The following is a 23,717-nucleotide window of genomic DNA, read 5'->3' on the forward strand; positions in this document are numbered from 1 at the left end:
TCATTGTATCAAAAGTTTTCACTGACTACTTTGGCACCTACTTTTTGGCATTTGGGATATGTTTCTTCATGTAGTCCAGCGCACTCTGTGTGATTCCCTTTTGGAGAATAAGATCTTTCAGCTGATGGCCGTTGCTGTTATTTTTGATACCAGCAGCAATTTTACAGAAGCAATCCAAAAACACTTTGTCATCTGCACTGTGCTCCTCGTCATACCTTCGAAAACAGAGGAGGTGGTAAGGTTTCACACACTTCGATACCCAAACACAGCGCTGTAAAATGATCAGCCTGATTTGCTTGATAATGTAATAATAGCAGACAGTGTTTCTATACATTTAAAGACATAAACACTGTCCACTTTGAAAACTTTGAACATGTGATTAGGTGTAAGTGAAAGCTAAGTGATGCCCACTTGTCAAAGCTGCAACATGGTTTGAAGCGTTCCACCAAGATCCTCATCTTCTCCAGTTCACCAAAGGATAAGTATGGGATGATGCGCAGCAGACCCTGCAGCACACTGGGGTTGGAGCGCACAAACGGGGTGTTGATCTGGTCCAACAACATGATCAGCTGATCTTTGTCTCCTGTCAGCAGCAGGTTACCCTTCGAAAGACAAACCAGCTCCCATTTTAATCAAACAATAACAAGAATCTCAGGTTTTGCTGTCAAATCTTCCTACATCACGTCTTTACTCAGAGGGTTGAATGTGCTTTACATTCTTACCTTGTCCTCTGAAATCTCTGCATTGGCTTCATCCAGAATGATCTCCATGATGCTCAGAACTTGCTCAGCTATAGAGGCTCCACCACTGTCTTTACTCTCCTGCTCTGCCACCAAAGCCTGGAGTAAGAGACAATTAAAACATCAAATAACCGATAAATTCCATTATAACAGCATGGTTGAGACTGCACTGCAATTTGAATTCCTCCCCAGTAATCAGACGACACAAGACAATGTTACACGGCCCCTGCATTCATCTGGTGTCGGAATAATCTGATAAAGTTTCTGAGGTTCTGACTGGGAACATTCATGTGACTTCCCCCATTCCTTCTTAAAGCACATGAAAAGTTGGAAGTTGGAAGAATGACTCGGGACGATCTGAGGACCACGTGAATGCAGCACGTCACTGCAAGACTCACCAGGTTCAGAGTTCCCAGCATGACGTTGAGTGTGTTCATTTCTGGTTTGACCAGCTGCTGCCTGTTGATCTTCACCTTCACACAGTAACTGAACAACTTCAGTAAAACCTGTGAGTGAGACAGAGATGCACCAGTCAACTCTAAAGTTGAGAAGTTCAGAGAATAACCATCACCGCCTATTGTAAAAAAAATTTAAAAAAAAAAGTTTTTTTTTTTTTTTTTTAAAGTTGGCTTACAGTGAGCAGATGTCTTCCTTGTTTGAAATCTTTGATTCCAGACAGCCGGTTGAGCATACACTCCAGCCCGCCACACTGTGCCATGACTCCTGCCATCTTGTACACCTCCTCATCATCCTCCTCCTCATCTGTAAAAAGAGAAGACATTACTTTTCAATAGAGATGAGATATTACATATTCATCTTTTTATCTCTTCCAGGAATGTACTGTTTACAGGTAAATGTGATGGCAAAGAAAATGTTTTATTACATAATACATTATTACATGAATACATAAGATATTCAGGACAAATACAATCAGATTGTAACACATGTTAAACTATGCTTGAGTCAGAATTGTGAACATACAGTTATTAATAGTAAATCAAACCTGTGGTTGAGTCCAGTGACTCTATGAACTCCTCAGTGGCATCTCCCAGCAGACCTCTCATTCGATAGATGATTCTCATTGGCTCACCCTTCAAAGAAAGTCAGCAAGCTCTGTGACTTATTACACATACTTACACATACATTTGGAGTAGTAGTAGAAGTAATCTTTTGATGACAATCTAATTACATGATTCTAAATGTTTTTCAAAGCATCAGGCATTTACTGACAAACTCACTAGGACTCTCACCTCATTTGTCGGGCACCACACCTTCTTGTAGACCTCAGCCACTGACAGATCCAAGCTGATGATTTTGTTGTTGACCAGAAGCTAAGAGGAACAAAGTGGCATCAAATCAATTTCTCGTTGAATGTCAGCTTTTAGAATTACATGAGAAAGGGAGAGGTTGAGCATAAAATAAGAAACTGTACAAAGGGGAGGAAAATAAAAATGAACATCAACACACAAAGTGGCTAAAGTAGAGAGTCCCTTTACCTCCATGCCACTGTCGTCTTCAAGAAGCGCCACCAGATCACAGTCCTGGCAGATTTTGTTCTTGATGTCCCTCATCAGAGGGCCGATGCCAGGCTCGTTGCTGCTGTAGGGGTTTCCTGGCATGCGGCCCTGCAGGAAGTCTTCCTGCTGAGGATCCTTTTCCAGGGTCACAAAGAACTCTGTCACCTCGTTCTCCTCCTAGATGCAGAGGACGAAACAAAAGCTCTAGATGAAGACAAATTCACACTGAATTTAGAGCATTTCAGCATGTAGGACTTTTTAAATGTAATACATCAGTGTAAAGGCAACTCACAGGATAGATGATGCTGCACAGTCTCTCAAAAATGAACACAGGTGTCCTGTAATCATCCAGGTTGTACCGTTTTGCAGTCTCTATGCACACTGCCATGAAGGCTTTGGTTTCAGACTCAGTACCTATGACGAAAACAAAAAGATTTTCCAACTTGATGTTTTAAACAAATATACAAGGACTTCTGCTGAGTTGCTTCATTTCACAAAATTTTTTGTGGGTTATTCCTTCACTAAAAAGCAGAAACAGCTTTATAATTCATACTTTATGTATTACTAATACTGAGTAATGGAAACAGTAAAAGAAAGACTTGAATGATTTAAAGAAATGAAATCTGTTCGTAATGGTGACTGGACCAAAAGTGTTCTTTAATGTTAAAAAGTGTGAAAACAACAATTTGCTACGAACAATAAAATTTGTGACATGGTTAAATTTCATGTGTGTTGAGGTGAGTTAGTGAAGACCTGTCGTCATGTCCTCGAGCATCTCCAGCAGCATGTCCTGAGTCTCATCGATGAGTTTGGTGCGCTGCACCACCAGCTTCCTCAGACACAGATAACCGTTGAGCACTGTGCCGACCAACCTACTTTTGAAATGCCGCTTAATAGACTCCACCTCCACAAAAGAAGAGAGCAATCCTGCAGTGGCAACAAACACACACAAATCACTTCATCAAATGAAATTCAAAAATGAATCAGTCTAACATTATTAATATTCAAGTTTGCTCTGCAGTCCACTTGTGAGAAAAAATCTTCAGTATCATTTGCTCTATAACGGTGTTTAAAGTCTCCCGTTAACCCAACAGTCCTTTGTCAGATAAACAGTGAGACAGAAACTAACATACCAGTCAAGCTCTTGAGGGCATAGCCTTGCTGCAAGTCTGTGCTCAGTGTAGCCTCCTCCAGAGCCAGCAGGTTGGCTATTTCCTAAAGGAAAAGGACATTGTTTTGTTGTCATACTAAAATATCTCTGACATATTTACTATCAGTATAGATATCAGGCATTTTAAATCAATAAAACATATAAAAAGCACACTGTTGTTTTCTGGAAGATCTAATTCTCATGTAACTTCCCTGCATCTATCAAAACATGTTGGTTTTAATTTAAGGAAATTAGTGGCACATACAGATATTCTGTACTTGTGAGCATTACCTTGGTGATCAGGTTACCAATGTAGGGCAAGACTCCACGAGCAGCCAGGTAAACCTTCCAGTGTGTTGGCTTGATCAGCTTCTGGTACAGACCCAGATACTCCACTGCACACTCTCCAGCCACACTCAGCTCATCAAGATAACTGGCAGACACACAGCAAAAGGGTAAGTTTTAGATTTTAAGTCTAAGACAGGTTTACAGCTGAGCTTTAAGTGCTCCTTGGTATTAATTACATTTTTTTTGTCATGGTTATTTTAAGATTTCATATTTCTGCTTGAGATATTTGCATTGGACAATCAGCTTCATGACAATTTCTTTCACATTTTTCTGTTATTTTGAAATACATGTAACATAGTGGTATATTTACCATCATATACAGTTCATCTTTTTGCACTGAGAAAATCTTACTGTAGTCTAATAACAGTTTATTTACATTCCTAATATCACATGATGTGGTAATGGATTTCACTGTTTGCGGCTCATACCTGGTGAGCAGATCCAGGACCTGTTGCTTGCGACTGGGGATTGTTGTAAGAGCCTCCACAATAGTGCAGGCTGCCTGTCTGGCTGCCTGAGTGGCAGGTGTGAAAAGGACCTGCAACAAACATAAGTCAGCTTTTTTGTTTTGAGAGGATGCGTTAATTAGTCTGTGAAATAACAAGCCAAAAAATAAGAACATAATTTTCTCAGTTTGAAACAGTTTATAGATTTCTAATAGGTATGCACGTGTGACCTTGTGAGACTAATGAGGAGAACAGGCGGAGCACCAATACTATAACAGCAACAATCAACCATACTGAATTTAAAACCCTTTTTTTTTTTTTTTTTACCTGTCGCAGCCAGTTGTTGTGACTCAGTTTGAGCAGGCGAGGGAAAAGGCCTTCACCTTTTCTGGACCTCATGAACTGCTTCCACTTCCACGCATACTTCTCCAGCAGATACTGCTTCCGCAACTCAGCCTTCCCCTGAGGCTTCGACACAGTCTCCTGGTCTGAGGTTACCATGATAAATTCAACAAGAAAAGCTTATCATCAAGAGTTTTCATCATTTCACAATCCTACAAAACACTCGTGAACAGTATATTTGTTCAGGCACAGTTCTTACATCTTGCTGGGAGACACTTTTTCCAAGCCTCATAGGATGCTTTGGGATCCTTCTTGAGCCAGAGTTGGGCCTGGGCATGAATTTCATTACTGTAGGGCCTGACTGTGGTCAGGGACTCAGTAGCAGCATCCTTTGAACAAAAGCAAACACACACTGTTGTGTAAAAGAACATGAAACAACCAAGTTGTAACTGACAGAGACTGCATATGTAACTTTTACATTTCCTGAAATTGCATATTTGATTCATATAAATGAAATATCAATTATTTATTATTATTAGATTTCTAGATTTCTGTTTGGCCCTAACGACTGTTGGGTAATCAAAATGTCTTCTTCTGCCTAAACTGCACCTAAAACCATCTAAGGGCAGATGAAACAATGAAAGAGCAGTGGTGACATCACAGATTTACAGTTTATTTCATATATACCTTGTTCTTCTTGCTGGTGGGAGCAGGGGGCTTGATCAGCTTCTGCAGGATTCTCAGACACATTAGAGTGATGTTCTCCACCACGACAGGCGTCTTTATATTCACCGACATGAGGAACAGACTGAGAGCTATGTGAACAAAAAAATATGCAATGCTTTTAGACACAGAGCTCAGTTGTGATCACTAACAATATAATATCCCAAACACATTAAAGGCTGTAGAACATCTAAGTGAAAACATGGCAAAAAAAAATCTGAAGAAAAGGTAGATCATTTTTCAAGTCAGGGGAATCAGACAGAGACTGAAAAATTACTAGTTTAAACTCAGTTAACAGAGGAAGTTAGGAAATCAGGCTTACCACAACGCAACCGCAACTCCCAGCATCCTCCCTCTTTTGAAATTGAGTCTGTCAGCAGCAGCATCTCATACTGCAGATTGCTAACCTGTTGGGAAAACAAGAAAACATCATGTTCATATCAACAATGTTAAAATGCTCTACTTTTTAAATATATTCGTGATTTTCAAAACCAGCCATTTCTTTCAGTAACAGAATTGCAATAATTCTTTAGTTTAATTTCCTCCGTTTATAGCAGGACGTGTAAGATGCCATACCAGGTCAGGATTGGCCCAGTGACCTTTAAGGGCAGCTGACACCTTAGCGATGATGAGGTCGTTCATCTGCTGAGTGGCTTCTGGATGATCTCTGAAGCAGGAAAACACAGAAGGAAACAAGAGACAAGAACAATAAATAATCATTTTAATTCTCTGTATAAGCACAGAGTAAAAGGCAAATACACAGGCACTCTTATTCAACTCTTAGACAGAACTACAAACAGACATGTAAGGGAGGGACATACCTGGTGAGGAGACAGACCAGCTGGCGCACTTCTTCCCTCATGGCTGCTGTACCACGTCGCAAGTTATACTCAAACAGCTCCCGGATGAGTCCCTGGAGGACCAGGATCTGCCGGAGGGCTGGGTTAGTGGCCAGTGCACGGAGCAGTGTGATACAGTGACCTGTGACAGCTGAGGCACAGCCATAGCATTTGGTGGAGGATGTGTGGCCGCAGCCCAGCACAGAGAGGGCACGGTACTGACTGGCGGTGAAAGTGGGCTGATGGCTGCTACTGCTTCGGGACGACTTGGTGGCAGCCTCTCTCTGCTGCAGATCATACTCCAGGAGCTCTTTACGAGATGCAAGCACTTTCTGTAAACAAAGAGAAAAGAGAAATGACAGAGTTACGTGCAAGGAGGAAAAGAGGGACAAAAACCACAAAATGAACTCTCTTTTTCCTCTCAAACCTGGATAATCTTGGAGAGTTCGTCAAATGATGTCTTGCAGTCTCCGCTGTACTCTTGAGCCAGCTGCTGAATGTACCGGTTCACATTAGCAGAGGATGTTCCAAGTCCTGAACCTGCCCCAGTGTCATCCTGGAGGAAGCACATGAACAAAGAGTATTCTAATGTAAGCACATGCCCATATTAAAAAAAACACTGTTATATTACCAGGCTATTGTTAGCGATGCTCTGTAGGCAGCCCTGACAGTTGGCATTGATGTGGGAGCAGTAAAGCTCAGCAAAATCGCTGCTGGACATCAGTTAAATTTAGGTCGTCATATGCCATCAAATGCCATTAAAATATGCAAATCACTAATAAAGATGTAACGTTAACAATAGCTACCAAGACATCAGCATACTACTAGCAATTTGTTTTGTGGCTTTTATGAAGAAGAGGACCATAATTCATTGACACAGCATTAAACTAAGACAATACAATGGTTGTCGTAATTTTTTAATCTTTAACGGAGAAAACTACATTTGTGAGTTTCTTTGGTCACTTGGGTCGTTCCGCAGCCATCTTGCCCGTGATTCGCAAGGCATTCGGGGAAATGTCTCATAACACCCCGTTTGTAAGTATGCCCCTGAAAAATCTTCGTTTGAAGGGCCAGTTAGCCCTTACACTTCACCATACCCCTCTGTCTCAACAAGAATCGGAACACCCTACACCTAAACGTGAACACGGAAAACGGAGGGGTAGGGCTAAGTGTTAGGGGCAATTGAGAATTAGTAAGGATTGAAGCAGTAGGGGACAAGTATATATACAGTCGTATCTGAGGGCGAGTACACAATATCAAACAGAAGTGGTATTAAAATAAGAGTGGTGGTGTTTAACTAAGCCTGATTGATCTTCAGATATGATTGATGGTAAAATGTTCTCTAATCTATGGACTAGGACTTCAGCCAATATTTTAACATCAACGTTTAATAAGGACATAGGCCTATAAGATGAACACTCAGTTGGATCCTTGCCTTTCTTTGCAGCAAGTGTGATACAAGCTTCACTGAATGATGCTGGAAGACTTGGATAACACTAAGCTTAGTTGAGGTGAAAGCAACGAAGAGAATGATTTATAAAGTTCTTCTGAAATCCATCAGGTCCTGGGGATTTTCCAGAAGAGAGAGCTGCAGTTATTTCCTCTTTTGTTATGGGGTTGTATTGTCAAGGGGGAGCGAGGGAATGTTTAAATGATTCAAAACATTCTCCACTAAGGTATTATCATCTGGGAATTCAGAGGTGTAGAGTTGGGCATAGAAATTCCTGAATGTATCATTTATTTTGGAAAGGCCGGAGGTGGTACTGCCATCATCCATTTAGATTTTTGTGATGTATTGCTTTGCTTTGATTTCTCTCAACTAATTAGCTAAAATCCTACCAGATTTGTCACCATGAGTATAAAACATACTCTTGCTCTTCAAAAGTTGGTATCAATTGAGTGTATAGATAGGAGGTCAAATTTAGTTCAACTCGTTTTCTGTATAGTTCTGGGTTGTTTACTGGAGCATGAGTAGGAAATAATTTGCCCCCTGTGGTAGGCTTTTAACGAACGGGCCAATTGAATCAGTTGATTATCAATAAGAAAAAGTTATCAATTCTAGAGAGGGTATGGTTCTTTTTTTAGCTCGTTTAGATGGAGACAGCGCCACATATCAGATATACCATAATTGGATACAAAGGACAGAATGAGTGAGGCAGATTTACTCATTGTGGCAGGGTTTGAAGAAGATCAATCTAGCACAGGATCCAACCAGCAACTAAATTCACCTAGAATTCACCTACAACTGAAAGTGTAGTTTAGTAAATGCAAATGCTGTCAGAACTCTAGACATCAGTCTTGAGACAGGAACATAGAATAAATAGAATAATCCATAACCGGGGTTTATATGGCCTCTTAGAACGATCTTAACCCCCACCCTCCCTCCCCACAACAAGACAGCTGCCAAAGTAAATAGCAGCAAGCTCTTTAAGACATTCATTGTCCACCAGTTCATGCCCTTCATGTGACTGACCTGTGGTTTTTCTGGTGCTGCCTCATTGACTTTAGACAGGAGGCTTTCTAACTGGGGTCGGTGTCCCATCAGCTGGTGGTAGACCCTGTCAGCTTTGTCCAGCAGGGTGTTGATGTTGGTCACAGCCTGCAGTAACAACAAAGACACAGATTAAATGGAGGCAGAGTGATAGACTCCAAGATTCATTCAACTTCACTCACCTACTTTACATGACAGCTGATGTTTTGAAATAGTAACGCCCCCTTTGACTATTTTCTTTTTTATGTGTTTTCTAACAAGTGACTGCTTACCTTTTTCCTGTCTTCCTCATTCTCAATGGGATCCACAGCACAACATGGTTTAGCATAAAGCATGAAGTCGAATCGGGCATATTTGCAGAAACCACAGGCATTGCACAGGAAGGGGTCTTTTTCATCGTAGTTGATAGACCTGATAGGAGAAAACCGCAAAGTTAAAATACAGTCAACTACAGTGTTTTCAATTAAATTTTCAAAACTGTAAAGAAAATCTGTTGCTCACCTGCACTTGTGGCACTGATACACATTCTCACCGCAGTTGCCACACACCCCAGGGTTGGCCGGCACAGAGGCACTGCAGCGAGGACATTGCAGGGTCTCAGTGGATGCCTGGTAGTTCTCATAGAAATCAGAGAACTCAATCATCAGGTTGGATGCAACAATGGGTAAGGGAAGGTCGATCTTCACCTCCGTTTGTCCAGGGGTCAGCTGAACTTTCTTGGCTTTGTGCCAACGTGCAGGCCTACAGATACACAGCAAAGAGCCTTAACTTTATAATGCCAAGTCAATAGTGGCAAGCGGCCACTATGTTATGTTAAAACATCATTGTTAAATGAGCCAACATGACTGCATAACTAGTGGAAAAAAGACAAGCAGCTCTTTGTTGTAACATACTTGTTTTTCAGCTCCACGATGGCCTGTACAGTCCGGTTGTTGTAGTAGAGATTGATGGTACGGACCATTTTGGTGCGTTTGAGGTCACCGATCTTCACTGTGACTTTGCTGATGGTGTGGCTGCCAATTAGCTTGACAACCTGCTGTGTGGTGGTGTAGCGTGTGTCGACTTTGATAGATGACAGTTTTATATTCTGGAGGACAAAAAAAAGAAACATAAGACAACTTTGAAAACAATAATAGACTGTGTGTGTTATAACGTGTAAAAACTTGCACTATAGATTGTGTCTCTTAAGTGGCGTTGTGTTGCACGTACCGAGAAGGGAACTTCTGGATTGTTGCATACCAAGCAGGGGTCACTTTCCAGGTAAAACCCATCAAACTCCACTAAACCTGACAGAGTGCTGCAGGAGAGAACACACAACTTTTATGTAGATAATGTCCACAACTTGAATTTGCATTCTCCATGACATGTTTCTATAGCATGTTTGTGAAGACATACTTGTAGATGTTGGAGTTGGGGTGATTCGTCAGGATATGGTTCTGTGCTCTCAGAATTTCCACAGCTTTCTGAGAATACTCCTTCAGCTGAGGGAAATGGAAAAATTTAAACAATGTCAGAGACTTATGAGCATTATCATTACAAGACTGTGTTCTACTGAATGATGAAAAGACATTCCGAATAGGAACCAATGACCAATACATTATGCACGCAAATGTCAATAATGTGAAAAGTTTAGGCATTCCTTTGTAAAAGTATTCATGTATTTTAGGCAAAAAGAGATTTAACAGCTATAAAAAGGACTTTAAATCACACAAGGCTCAAAAAACACTAAGAAATATAATTCCTAAGTAAGAAGTTTTTTGATCTGATTTCAATTACTATGCTAAAATTAGTACAAACACAGCTCGTGAGGATGTCAACAAACAAACCTTTTTCTCTGTCTGAGGAGTCTTAAGGGAGAAGTATCCAAGCAGGTCGACAAACTGGGCAGCTTTGCGGCCATATGCAGGGAGCTCAGGCCAGATGGCCCAAGTTAGTTCCAGCAGTAGCTCCTGCTGAGATTTATTGGAGTTCCTACAGAGAGATTCAGATGTTAGCCAACAGCCCAGATTATGATGTCACCATTTAATCACTCCACTATTTGTCCATGGGTACTACAACTTTTTGTATCATGGTTAAGATAGTCTACATGTAAGACAAAACATTAAAAGAGGCTGACTAGCGTAAACCAGGCTCTGTGTGTGTGTGTGTGTGTGTGTCTTGACAAAGTGATGGCATGACAGAGTGAGCGTAAACTAAGCTGTCTGTGAAATGTGTTTAAACAGTACCTGTAGATATGAAGTGCCAGGCAGTGGGCTTGCCAGCGCACAGCAGATGAGTTTGACTCCAGCAGGAAGCAGCGTAAGAACTGGATGAGTGTCTCTTTGTCTGCAAACTTGTTCAGCTGACTGACCAGACCCATACACAGCTGATCCTCCTGGCTGCCAACTCCATCACCTGTGGTCAGTCCACAAAGACATAAAATGAGGACACCAGCATATACTATCCATTTTTGATACACAAATGCCCTGTTCAGGTTCATTGGCTGGCTCAATGTGTGTTAACTAAACAAGCAGTACTAGTATGAAGAATGAGATGTAGAGCAACTTCACCCTCTTTGTCTTTCTCCTTGTCCTCTTTTTTGCTCTTTTTACTGGAGGACTTGCTCTGAGAAGACTGAGAAGCTCCTGTCTGTCCAGAACTACTGGAGCCTCCTCCTGAGAATGATGAAGAGGAGGAGCTGGCCAGCACCTTACTGCCACACAGGGCACAGGAGAGCAGTTGCAGCAGTACTGGGGAAACGCCCTCATCTACAAGAAAGCTGACCTGGAGCAGGAAGTACAACACAGCTGGACAGAGAAGAGAATAACAGATGAGAGGAGAGAAAAGAGACACAAACAATGTTAACAGTTCTGGTCCAAAAAGGTTTTTTTTTCCAGTTACAAAGGTGATCTGAAATAACTTACAGTCATCTTTCATGCAGAACTTCTGCCAGTTGATTGTCCTCTGAGTGGCAATTTCAGCACAAGCCTTCAGATGTTCCATCTGAACCAAGAGAAACAGTTTACACTTAAGCACAGAACATTATAAACATCTCAGTCCTTACAGTGGTGTATAGTAGTATCACAGAGCAAAGAAATTTAACAGAAAGGGAAAACAGGAGTATTAACTAATAATTTAGCAGATGGGGGTTATGGAATACATGCACACAAGATGCTATCTTAAGGAAGGAGTATGAAACAACATATTTTTTAGCCAGTACACAGCATACAAAAGCAACTCTGTATAAGCAGTCTTAACAGCTGACCAAAGGACACTCACCAGATTGATGAGTGTGTCATACTGTAGAGCTGAACCTGACGTGGCTGTGACCACACCGGCCCGGAGGAAGATGCCCTGCTCCTCCAGAAGCTTCTTGATGCTGCGCACATGAGAGTCAAGAGTGTGCAGATCCCGCAGCTGACGATATTTTTCTTTGGAGCCGCAGATGAACAACAATAGCTTTCTCACTTGCCTCCTGACAAACGGAGTCTGCTGGATCATCAGATACTGGGGAGAAAAGGGACAGAGAATTAAGGTTTATATTTATGTCCTAACTGAGGACAGACATTGAAAAGGAAAATGTCACAAGTGATTCACTCAATAGCTTACTTCAGACAGATAGTAGAACCAAGAATGGTCAAAGACAGGAGGTGGGATACGAGGGTTGGTGTCAGCAATCTTCTTGATCTGATATGGCAGCCGCAGGACCATTTCAGTCAAGAGCTGAGAGTAGGCTTCAAATACATCAGCAGCATGCCCCTGATGCCAGGAAAGACACAGTGAGTTCACGTCAATATTACTTACAAAACAATAAGATCTGAAGTTACATTGATTGACAGGTTTCCTGTTATCTGATACCTTGACATATTGGCGTAGGAAGAAAGGGCTCATGTCTGGAGGAGAAGAGGCTGTGTGTGGGCGGAGGAGCTGGCTGGTGGTCACAGGCTCCTCTTCACCCTGTTGGCTCTTCCAAAACTCCAGGAGCGACTTGAGCACATGGAGACAGTAGTCAATGGCACCCAGGCTAAGCAAGGCAGTTGCTGTGGCATTGGAAATCAGGGATGATGACTGGAAGAGAGAAAGGTGCAACCAGCAGAGTAAGTACAAAGTCCTATCAACTTAATTAGAAATACCCATGAAACTGTGTATGCTAGGCTGCACACATTTTGCCGCAAAGAACATGACATCTGACTAATGTAATCTGCAACCGCATGCTGTAGGTACTTTAAGGTGGCTTGAGGAAACACCACCTGACTTAAACACGTAAATATGTTTTGTTGTTTTCCTTTTGGCTGGTGTCCAAAGCATCTGACTGGTGTGTCCATCACACTGATGCACAGTGTCAAGTCCAGTGGTTTTTCCATCTACAAAAATGTTAGATTTTGTCTTGACTCCTGCCTGAAATCACTTCTGTATGCAGACATGTTTATTTTGGTGTTGAGTTGGTACTGGTTTGAAACAGGATGTACCTCAGAAGAAGCTTTAGAGCCAGACTTGGTTCGAGACATAAAGACGCTGAGCAGTCTCATGATAACCAGATGAACTTCATTGATGGAGCTACGCTCGTTCTTCTTGGACACGTCCTGCAGAGGAATAACATGGATTCAGTAAAACAATGACACATTACCCTTGATTCATCACAAAGAGACTATGGTTACCTTTTTGTGCATGCCAAGCTCGGCAATGAGCTGTGCAAGCAGGTCATCCAAGGCGCCCTTATCTTTTTCATCCTCGCCATCCAGGTCAGAGGTCAACATGAGTATAACCTGCATGTAAGGGATGGCTTGGACTCCACCCACATTGTGGAGCTGAGAAAGGTGCTGAAGCAAGCGCTCCAGGAGCATAAGACGAACCATGTGCAGCCTAACAACACACATGACATAAAAAAGACAAAAACATTTTTAATTCTACAGCTGAGTTGACCACATTAAGCCAATATGCATGGATGGTAGAGAGAACATCTCTCAACACTTAAGAGGGCGGTTGTTTGTTGTCAGCAGAGTTTATACTTGAACCTCCCATGTTAATTTAAACTCCTTATCCATGTTCACGATGTCTGACCTGTTGCTTGTATGGATGTCTCCCTCAGTCTCTCCTTCTCCCTCTGAGCCTTCACCTTCCTGCTGTGCTGTGGTGGTACTGATGGCTCCAGTGCTTGAACTCACACTGCCTGGACCTGCAGGGTGGCCCTCCACTGCTGTGTCCCCATATGCACTGCTGCGTCCCGACACTGCAGTCATGCATTGACAAATACAACTAAGCAAACTGGAAACATGGTAACATATAACATTATTTCAAAATGAAAAAGTGATGCACACTGTCATAAAAACTACCACCGAATTTCTCATGGTGAATTAGAGATATGACAGATTATGGAATATCATATACTCCAACTGAGGGAGGGGGAAAAGGGAAGGCTGGGCAGGGTACCATGATTCATGATCTGTAAACTAAAACTACTGCATTAAGAACGTTGTTAGAGATTAGTTTCATCAAAAGTGCTTAAAACAGCTTAAAAAAGAGAGTGCAAGGTTCAAAACTCCTTAAACTGAAAACCCATCTTCAAACATATACAGACTGATTATGTATTTCATAGATACTTTATAAAAACTCAGACATGCATATATGACATTTTGAATATAAGTCTGGCTTTTAAAATGTCAGTATCTCGCATTTGGTTGTATTCGGAGTCACTGTTTTTCCTGAAATCACCCACCACTGTGCTCCCCTGCTACAGAGTCGATTGCAGAACCTCCACTCTCTGAGCCAACACTGCCTCCATGCTCAGCTGGGGAGGTCCGCAGCGTGGAGCCATCTGTAGCAGCTGTACTGCCCTCATCATCTGACGCTGGGGCTGAAATCATAGCAATAGCTGTAACAGTAAATACACCGCGGTCATCTGGCCAGGATACATGATCTCAGTTCACACTTGTGCACTAACAACACAGAAAAACATGCAGTACATGGAAAACACTTTAACCTGTCATTATTGGTTGTTCTTTCTTCTGTTCAATCTATTGTGGACATTGTCATACCAAATGATCAAGCTTAACTCGACAGAGTGAGTTGCTATCTTACAGCTGCTTGAGAAACTCTGACTGAACAGAGGAAAAATGACAATTTCAAAATTATGAACTAAGATTTACGGGATTTACGTTGGAATGTGATCAGTGGTCATGCACATACTGTTAGATTTTGGCAATTTCAGTATAAATTTCTATGTAAGACAAAAATAAATGTAGGTGTCTCATGTTAAGGATTTACAACACTGTGATCTTACAGGTTTAAAATGATATAATATGATCACATACTATCATGGAGGTGGTCTTATTACCTGATGCAGTGGTGTCCGAAAGGGTACCAGCATCCAGTGAAGAGGAGCTTGGGGCTTGGCCGGAAAGGCCAAGGCTCTGAAGGCCAAGGGCACTGCTGCTACTGCCTAAACATGTCAAAAAGTACAAACACTAAACCAACATATTGATCTCCAAAGTGATGTTTCACCTGATGAAGACTTGGACAAGTATTTGAGGTACAAGATAACCAAATAGCAAAACGGTCAATATCTAGGGAGGAACATTAAACTTGCACAGTAGAAAATTCACATAACATTAGTTCATGAAAAATCAAGGCAGGTAGTTCAACTGCAGGAATAATTTAAATATCAGTTGTGTGGGAAGTGTTACAGCCAGGCCGGGAATTTCGTCATTTCAGAGGCATGGCCATTTGGCCTTAAGTGACACAAAAGTTTTCAGGGCACAAAGGCCATTGAGTGATTTGATGCCTAAATAAAAAAAACTTTCCTTTCTGATTGTAAAAAACAAGAAAATAAATGACATGAAAATCATAAATTATTCACTTTTAATATAAATAAAAATCAATTAAGATTCATCATGCTATCATGTATGCACCAGAATCTATAAATAGCCTATGTAAATATATTTCATTTGGGGGGGCGGGGCGGGGCGACTGGAGAGGAAAGCTAACTAGTTAGTTTCAAATTATCAGTCTAGTATATGCGCACAGCCAGTCCAAGCTGCAAGGACTGCTGCATCGACACAAAGGCCAGTGTGGCCATAGGGCATAGAATTTTTTTCAGGGCATCACGGCCAGAGGGAGGGGCAACAACTGCCATGACCATCGTGGCTGCCGTGAAATTCCTACACTGGTTACAGCTATAAGAAACACAAAACTATATAAATATTACTTTGTAAGTAAAATTAGTTCTCCTAGAATTACTATCACTTGCTCAGCACTTCCTGTCTGTCCTTAGGTTAATTTTTAGATTCAAGCAACTCTGTTCTTAGTAGCTGAAAACTGTTTGATCGCAGATGGTGAGAGCATCTGATGATGAAATGTGAAGTGGGACTCCCAGACTGGCTGGGTGAAGAATTTTGCAATCTCTGGCTACTTACCTTGCTGATCCTGCTGAAGGCTGAGAGCGATGGCCAGCTCTACCATAGTTTCATCATCTGCATCAGGAGGGATGTCCAGCATGGGCGGGAAGCCTTCGGCTCCAGCCAGCAGAGCCTCGAGAGGAGATGGATTTCCATTGTTGACATTCTCTGCCGTCTCCAGGACCATGGATTCAGACTGAAGAGACAGAAAGATTAAAGTGTGGTTGTTATTTCTGCAACATGTATCTTAACAAAACATTGACATACAGTAGGTCAGGACTTAATAATTACTGTAATTATAGTTGTGCTAATGTGCACAGTTAAATCAAGTTAAATAAATGAAACCATGTCCATTATCTGCTCCTTCATTACTGACTAAATGTAGGATAATTCCTTGGTATATTATTTTATATTTCAAATGATTTATTAATTCAGTGTGAAGATTTGGTCAACACATGCCAGTTTCCTCTCAGTGTAAACAATGCAGGGGTAATGTCATATACACCCCACAGAATTAATTGCCCCGCTTTGCTCACCACCATCTCAAAGTCACCATGGTCCACTTCACTCTGCTCCTGACTCTCCTGTCTACCCTCTTCTCCTCCAGTCAGCACTGATGACTGCATTTTATCATCTGCATCATCATCATCATCATCATCCTTGTCTCCTGGTAAAAGAAAGTTTTACAGAACAGAATCTATTTATGATCATAGGATTTGTTCAGACATTGTTTTCTTACACAGAGCAGGAATGTGTATGTTGACAACTTTTTCAAACTGTAATTGTCCTAATGCCTTGTAACACCAAACCATAAGAACTCAAAAGTTGTAATACTTAACTCCACAAAATTCCCTGTTGTTATAAAAGATTTAAGTAAATGAAGTAACATGCAGTACAAGCACTTATGCTTCATGTGAAGCCTGTGCAAACCTACCCATTGGTGTGTTAGAGCGTGGGGGAGACGGAAGGGTCACATGTCGCCGTTTGTTTCTTGGTCTAAGCACTCTGATCAGAGCCTGCTTGCAAGCAAAACTCACAGCTGTGTCCTGAAATTGGTTGAAATACAAAATGGTTACTTGATGACAGTTTCTCTATATTGCCTGTAACTACAGGAATCCATGTAACAGATCATATCCTAACTATAAATACTGTAGCCCTGTCTTATTAATAGAATGTTACAATGGCCATGCTAAACAGCAATGGTCATAGTGATTTTATTCAACACTCATTCTCAAAGAATCACAAATTCCAAATGAATTAGGATTCTAGTGACAAGCTTGGTACTTACAGGGCATAGTAACATCTGCATGTAGATTTTGGAGGCTACATTGATGTAATCCAGTTCACATGTGCAGTATGCATGGATGATGTCCACCAAGGCATTTACTGTTGCTTCCACATGAGTTAGGCCTTAGAGATATGAGAAGAAAACATGTTCAGTTGTGATCACGTAACTTTACACATTTCTGATACTCAATAAATGTTAAACTCTAAAAACTTTGGGTCTGAATGTTTGCACTTACCCGGCAGGCAAGCAGGTGCAAGAAATGCGTTCTTTGGTTTGAGGGCATGAAGCTTCCAGAAGTTATTCATCAGCTGTGTGATGAAGTTACAGCTTTCGCCATCTAGATGTTTTTGCCCATCTTCTGTCATTTCTGAATTAAGACAAGAGGAACACAAATTACTCGTCTGACACTTTTAGATTAGTCTCCAAGCCCAATATAAAGTCATTTTAACCAATAGTTGTTCAGAAGAATTTCTTTTAACAGTCTGTAAATTATGAAATAATGGTTAGAGTGTAATCATATAAATCATTTACACATAAACTGCCATTCCCTAGTCTTGGACAACACTCATAAGCAGCTGACCAGCCTCTTACCAGAATCTTGGTGTAGTGACTTTGTTTCTGTGAAATGCACCAAGTTGTTGGGTCTCATGATTGCAATGGAGCGGGCAGTGATCACAAGCCTCTGGAAGACATCAGGGTCAAGCTCCCTCCCCTCACGAGTGCAGCTATTTAGGCACTGCACTGCGTTACTCAACAAGGACTGGTCCTGATGAAAAAAGGACCACAAGTATTAGCATTATTCTTCATAAGTAGTGTGATGTAGAGGATAAGCACATTACACACCTTGAAGTACTTGAGTGTATCGTTATACACTTCTGAGGATGTGGTTTCTGAACAAACTGCTGTGTAATCTATACCTTTAAAGGATTAACTGTTGATAAATGATGAACAAGCACTGACCGGCTTAATTCCACCATACAGGTTCAAGAAAGAATTGAGGGATCATAAATGTAAACTACAAAATTGTGTGATGTGGTTTTCCCTTGGCTCACTAATTGTCCTTGCCTCACTCAAGTACTGTATGCCACAAGTGTTATTAAGAATGCAAATGATTTTGCAGGACACATTACAACACTATGTATATGCCAAATGCAATGGTTTTGGTCTAGTCTATGACCTGTGATTTACCTTGTGATTGTGGTAGGCGGTACGACTGGTGTGCAGGCTAGCAAGAAGTCCCTTGGTCTGCTGCTGCACACCTGCAGGGGTCGGCATGGAGAGGAGTAGAGTGGCCAACTCCAGCGCTGCAGCCTTATTCTTCTCCTACAAAGAGTTAAAGACATGCAGTCAACTATGCAAGACAAGACAACCAAGTTTAATACTGGATTTTTCATTCAAACATGTTATTTTCAAAAGCATCAAAGAATAAAATCTTTATCCCTTTACCTTTTCATTGGAGGAACCTACTGCAAAGCAGCTTTCCAAAGCCTCAAGGGAACTGACCACCAACCTGAAATTAAGAAACCAGATCAGCACTGCTGCTCCTTTGCCTTAAACCGACCAAACAATCAAAAAAACAAAAACAAAAAGGAAATCTCAACTTGTTGCAATCTGTGCTATTCTAAAAGCCAAAACAACACTGAACACAAGAATAATTGCAGTAAGGAAAATAATGTTTTTGTTGCTGTACAAGCGTGGAGATGGTGCATGGCATGTTCACAGTCTCAGGCATGGACACACAAACTGGCACACATGCACAAAACCATACAAACAAGCAGAGAAAGGGCAGTTACTAACCGGTCCAAGGTTGATAAGGACTCAGTTTCACAACTTTTTATTGTATTTTTTGGGAGCAAAAGAAAAAGAACAAAAAAGTGTGAGGATCACATAAAGAAACAAGTGAAATTAAATGGATCAGTTGAACAAAAGATAAGCATGCAAGAAAAGATGACATCACGATAGCCATGCACTAAACACTCTAAAGAGAACCCTGCCCCCATTGTTAAAATTTCAGTTTCGACCCAAACAACTTTTGTTTCATAGCTTGGCCCATGAAGTGTAAAGATATACTAGGTGTGGTTGATATGATCATAAAAACAGTACTGACTGATCCACAATGGTCTAATATGCCCACAGGTACTAAAAGGACAGACGTATAAACAGAATGGCAAAATCTGCAGTATAGATATAAGGTATTTTAAAAGTGGCAGACCGGGCCATTATGAAGTCAAAGAAATTGTCACACTATTTCATCAGATGATGAGTGTGGTTAACTTCTCTACAGGGGATTAAGAACTGCAGATTCCAATCCCCAAAAATTTGTGTTGACCTTATAAGCCCTAAAATAGAAAGCCCATACCTCTCCAGCACAGTGCCACTAGTGGTAGTGGGGGTGGCTATGTCTCCATCAGAGGCACCATTGCCCTGGTTGAGGTTGGGACTGCAGACATTGTTGACCGAGGCAGAGGAGAAGTCCTCTGGTGGATCCTCAGGCCAGCCAAACTGCTCCTTGGTTTTACCGTAGATCTTGATTGAATCAAGCATGGTGACTCCAGCCGGGTCAACAGATGCTCCAACTTTAAAATGAACAGGAAGATGAATCTGCATCAGAAGATGGTTTCTGAACAGTCTGCAGCAAATTCAAGGTGACTAAGTTAAAGGGATCAGCACAGTGTAAAATAAATCATTTGTTTATCCATCCATTACTAACTTAATTATGCTGCACAATGTCAATGACGCAGTTGGCATATGGTCTTTTTGGACCAACAAACAATAACATTCTTCTAGTTTCTAATAATGCTGAGGTATTGCATGACATTTCACTAAGTGAGTTGTCAAACTGATTTCATTGTGACATATAGGAATCTTGGTATTGAAAGGTTCAGGTGGAAATGAACACAGATACATGTCACAAAATACTAATATTTGCAGTAAGGTGATCTTTTAGTGTCACTTTTATTCATTAAATCCTGTAACTTACAATAAAGAAGCTATAAAAATCAATAAAACAACAAACAACCAGATAGTGAGATCATAGCACACTCTCGCTCTTACTAAAGATAGACAGCTTCTTGTCAGCCTGCAGGGCCTCCTCTCTGGTGAAGGGGAAGTCAAACCAACGGGCTCTTGTCAGGTTTATCTGCATGGTTCGGCCAAACACCTCCACGTAGGAAGGAGCCCTCTCAATGGCCTGAGTGCCCACCTGCACCCGCATGCCTGTCATAACCATCGAACTGTTGTTGTTGACTGCTTCCACCGTAAAACCCCCAGGCTAGAAGGAAACAACCAGAATCATGACAACCTCTGTTTAAGTGTTTACATAATTTATCTAATAGCACATCACTACAACTACAGTTTAAATATGTTTATTATTATTTTAGCCAGAAAGCTCCACTGTGAAATGGAGGTTCACATTTGTCCCATTATATATTTAGTTTACATAGTTTAAGCTGTTTTATATATTACTCATTTACAGCATATCCTTTGTGCTTATAGTGTAAAGTAACATAAAATAAGCACCCAGATGACTGACAGAAGTAATTCACTTTATAAGAAAAAGTTTGTTAAAATAACCCTACCTTTGTGTTGGCCACATACATCCCAGTGGAATTGAGCCTGTGTTTGATCTGCTGTCCATTGTAGACCTGCAGCAAGTCATTGCCCCCAAACTCCACCTCTGTCAGCTGCTGGTTGTGTTCAAAGAAGTCCACTGGAAATGTCACCTGACTGGAGGTTCGGGTGGCTGAAAGCAAAATCATTACATTAAAATTTTAACATATTGCAAGGACACTGAATGTGGTACAGAAGTAAGCATTTTCTTGCAAACACAAACTAAACCACTGAATGTAGTCGTAGAAATTCTAATGAAAATTGGATTACACCTTGGATTGATATGGAATTTCAAAAACAAGAGAGCTGAAGCCATAACAACTGACAGAAAATAGAAAATAAGAGAAAATATTATTGAGGTGTGTTGTGGTTTAGGGTTACTATTCAATTGTCAGCAGTGGTTAACCAGGCATTTAGGCAAATATTCAGCCATTGTTTGGATGTGACGATCACATTGTTCTGCTAAACATTGTGTATGTTATTTCTCTATGTTGGGATCCAGTTGCTTATGGCCCTGGTGATTAATAATAGCTGTGCTTTATAGGCTTCAAACTCACTGGTAGCAGCCGCTTTGCGCTTGCGGACCGGCTTCATGATACTGATACCACAGCTGGGCTGCAGTGAGGGCTGGAGCCAGTAGGAGGTGTTATCCACATTGGCCATGTAGATCCGCAGGCTCCCATCTTCACAGAGAAGAATCATGGTAGTGCGCTGTTGCTCATTACTGGCAGTGTGTCGGATGGCTACCATATCTTGAATCTGGGGAAATAACTGAATGTTAAATTTTGGAAATGGCCCTAAAATCAGCCCAGTAGATGACATTAGGACACTAGGTTCCACAATTACTTCTGTAATTTCACCTGTATCATGTTCTGTTACTGTGTTTGATCAACGTCCAAGTAAAGTGTTACCAGTTTCCCAAAATGTATGTATTTGATAGTAATATAAAAAGGTTTCACCCCAACGAACAAATGCTTCCTATGTACACACAACAGACTCGCCTGAATTGGAACTCTGTACTTGGAGAGACATCCTCTTTCCTTTTCACATAGGCATTCCTTTTTCTTTTCTATACATTGCAGTTTCTAAACACTGAGGCACTATTTACTAAGTTTTAACCTGCGAGTGACAGTTACACTTCAGTACAATAAATGTCCATCACCTTAGCTTTGGCTGGCAGAGTTTTAATCTCTTGGATGAGGAAGGTGTCAGGTTTGACCATGATGACCAGTGGTATGCCTGTCGTCTGCTGCACACAGCACACCAGGCCTGGGTGGTTCATGACCTCAGACCACTGGCACAGAGCAGGTGACATCTTACTGCTACCGCCATTAGAGCTAAAGAAGGCAGGAAGGAGGACAAGAGAGAGATAGAGATATAGTTCCAGTTCCTTACAGTTACCCATTAATTTCCCCTAGATCCAGTGCAGTGGCAAGGAAGTGAAGAGACTGTATACGGTGTTGAAGAAGTGTTACCCTTTGATGTTGATGGGGAAGAGCCTCTGCACGTCGGTGGTGCTACGGCTCACTGTGGCAGCAAAGGACTTTCCCTGGCTGTAGCTGAAGAAAAGCATCTGAAGCACATGGGAGTAATAGACCGACACACCGCCGCCGGCTACCTGCCCATTGCTATCCTGGAGTCACACACAGGAATATTTACCTCAATATTGCTTTCTGCCATTCAGCAATTTCAGGAAACACTGATATGAGTTGTGTTTTGTTGAAAGTGTGTAAACATGAAATCAACCAAACAAAAAATTACAGCAGAAATGCAGCGTAGGGTGGCAATAGTGTAGCAAGCAATCATGTCTTTTGCTGCTGATGTTATTCTGCACAACATTTTGACAATATAATTTCATGGCCTATGTCCTACATCCCACTTACCTTCAAGTCTTCGTGGTTTATCTCCAGAACATTTGTGACATAGAAAGGGCCGTGTTGGGCACTGCTAGATTCGTCCATGATCTGGGTGTACATGTAACCTGCTGAAGACATGATGACAATAATGTTCTTCCCCTCTTCATTGAAAAGGAATGTAGCATCACGGATCTTGGAACTTGGCAGCAGGAAGTAGTACATTGGACTCAGGGCATCCACTGATAAGTCATATATCTGTTAAACAAGGGAGACAAATAGACAAGTAGTTATGTAAGTGTTTTTTTTCAATATGCAAAAACTGCATAATCATAGTCATTATGTTTAGCACTGGTCTTCCCAAATCAATCAAAACACCAATAATAAGTCAATAATCTTAACTCAAAAGTAGGTAAAATACACCTCTTCTCTTAATAAATACAGTACCTTGACAAAGTCAGCAGTGATGATGGCAAGTTCAGTCTGCGAGCCTGGTAACCAAATGGCTTTGATGATAAAGTTGCCTGTAGCCAGTTGTGGGTGCAACACCAGATGGTCTGACACAGATCCTGTGCTGCTGAAAGTTAGTACATGGCAGTCCTGGGAAAAAATGAAAGAGCAACAAACATAAGTCAGTCAAATACCAAATCTCTATAGCAGCCACTTGCATACAAAAAAGAATTTGTGTTAAATATTCTTGTGTAATTTGCAAGACAATTAAACTACTACAATAAAAACTGATTTTCTGACCTTGAGGCCGCACACAGCCAGGTAGTCTTCATTACAAGGGTTTCCTGTGAGACTGAGGACAGTGAAAGGGACTGGGGCTGAAGCCAGGCGAGTCAGTGTTAGCTTCCTCTTGCTCGAGTCAGCTTGCTTCAGGAGAGTGGATAGCTGGAGAACTGTTATCTGTCCAGTGAGAGAGAAAATAGGTTATGCTGTGTTGTAAAAGGGAAGACACTGCAAACTGGTGATGAAACTTAAAAAAAAAAACTGCT

General features: G+C 41.3%; 1 protein-coding gene across 7 annotated transcripts in view; it reads right to left on the reverse strand.

Moving 5' to 3' along the window:
* Positions 1-23,717, reverse strand: part of ubr4 (ubiquitin protein ligase E3 component n-recognin 4) — a 54,209-nt gene that overhangs the window by 4,498 nt on the left and 25,994 nt on the right. For 5 of the 7 annotated variants that reach the window (XM_087179705.1, XM_087179704.1, XM_087179703.1 and 2 more), the window contains 56 exons: positions 23,470-23,628; positions 23,167-23,319; positions 22,750-22,977; positions 22,342-22,499; positions 22,029-22,203; positions 21,424-21,625; positions 20,836-20,999; positions 20,312-20,528; positions 19,617-19,833; positions 19,055-19,087; positions 18,704-18,767; positions 18,446-18,580; positions 17,849-18,023; positions 17,493-17,624; positions 17,258-17,379; positions 16,904-17,015; positions 16,506-16,636; positions 15,988-16,165; positions 14,910-15,014; positions 14,292-14,429; positions 13,637-13,805; positions 13,234-13,438; positions 13,045-13,158; positions 12,434-12,643; positions 12,185-12,334; positions 11,855-12,082; positions 11,500-11,578; positions 11,146-11,382; positions 10,822-10,990; positions 10,423-10,567; positions 9,992-10,077; positions 9,806-9,893; positions 9,490-9,683; positions 9,098-9,337; positions 8,869-9,007; positions 8,579-8,704; positions 6,533-6,661; positions 6,088-6,437; positions 5,843-5,933; positions 5,589-5,673; positions 5,231-5,358; positions 4,803-4,932; positions 4,529-4,689; positions 4,184-4,293; positions 3,699-3,840; positions 3,391-3,472; positions 3,011-3,184; positions 2,550-2,671; positions 2,237-2,434; positions 1,991-2,071; positions 1,744-1,831; positions 1,375-1,502; positions 1,139-1,246; positions 723-839; positions 412-602; positions 42-215 (listed from right to left, as the gene is read on the reverse strand). In XM_087179705.1, coding sequence (XP_087035831.1) covers positions 42-215; positions 412-602; positions 723-839; positions 1,139-1,246; positions 1,375-1,502; positions 1,744-1,831; positions 1,991-2,071; positions 2,237-2,434; positions 2,550-2,671; positions 3,011-3,184; positions 3,391-3,472; positions 3,699-3,840; positions 4,184-4,293; positions 4,529-4,689; positions 4,803-4,932; positions 5,231-5,358; positions 5,589-5,673; positions 5,843-5,933; positions 6,088-6,437; positions 6,533-6,661; positions 8,579-8,704; positions 8,869-9,007; positions 9,098-9,337; positions 9,490-9,683; positions 9,806-9,893; positions 9,992-10,077; positions 10,423-10,567; positions 10,822-10,990; positions 11,146-11,382; positions 11,500-11,578; positions 11,855-12,082; positions 12,185-12,334; positions 12,434-12,643; positions 13,045-13,158; positions 13,234-13,438; positions 13,637-13,805; positions 14,292-14,429; positions 14,910-15,014; positions 15,988-16,165; positions 16,506-16,636; positions 16,904-17,015; positions 17,258-17,379; positions 17,493-17,624; positions 17,849-18,023; positions 18,446-18,580; positions 18,704-18,767; positions 19,055-19,087; positions 19,617-19,833; positions 20,312-20,528; positions 20,836-20,999; positions 21,424-21,625; positions 22,029-22,203; positions 22,342-22,499; positions 22,750-22,977; positions 23,167-23,319; positions 23,470-23,628 — 8,366 coding nt within the window. The remainder of the gene's footprint in view (positions 1-41; positions 216-411; positions 603-722; positions 840-1,138; positions 1,247-1,374; positions 1,503-1,743; positions 1,832-1,990; positions 2,072-2,236; positions 2,435-2,549; positions 2,672-3,010; positions 3,185-3,390; positions 3,473-3,698; positions 3,841-4,183; positions 4,294-4,528; positions 4,690-4,802; positions 4,933-5,230; positions 5,359-5,588; positions 5,674-5,842; positions 5,934-6,087; positions 6,438-6,532; positions 6,662-8,578; positions 8,705-8,868; positions 9,008-9,097; positions 9,338-9,489; positions 9,684-9,805; positions 9,894-9,991; positions 10,078-10,422; positions 10,568-10,821; positions 10,991-11,145; positions 11,383-11,499; positions 11,579-11,854; positions 12,083-12,184; positions 12,335-12,433; positions 12,644-13,044; positions 13,159-13,233; positions 13,439-13,636; positions 13,806-14,291; positions 14,430-14,909; positions 15,015-15,987; positions 16,166-16,505; positions 16,637-16,903; positions 17,016-17,257; positions 17,380-17,492; positions 17,625-17,848; positions 18,024-18,445; positions 18,581-18,703; positions 18,768-19,054; positions 19,088-19,616; positions 19,834-20,311; positions 20,529-20,835; positions 21,000-21,423; positions 21,626-22,028; positions 22,204-22,341; positions 22,500-22,749; positions 22,978-23,166; positions 23,320-23,469; positions 23,629-23,717) is intronic. The other 2 variants (XM_023427482.2, XM_023427480.2) reach the window with 1 other exon arrangement.

Source organism: Seriola lalandi, unplaced genomic scaffold (assembly GCF_002814215.2).
Source record: "Seriola lalandi dorsalis isolate HSWRI2012SDOR001 ecotype SW California unplaced genomic scaffold, Sedor1 jcf7180002054861, whole genome shotgun sequence".
NCBI lineage: Eukaryota > Metazoa > Chordata > Actinopteri > Carangiformes > Carangidae > Seriola > Seriola lalandi.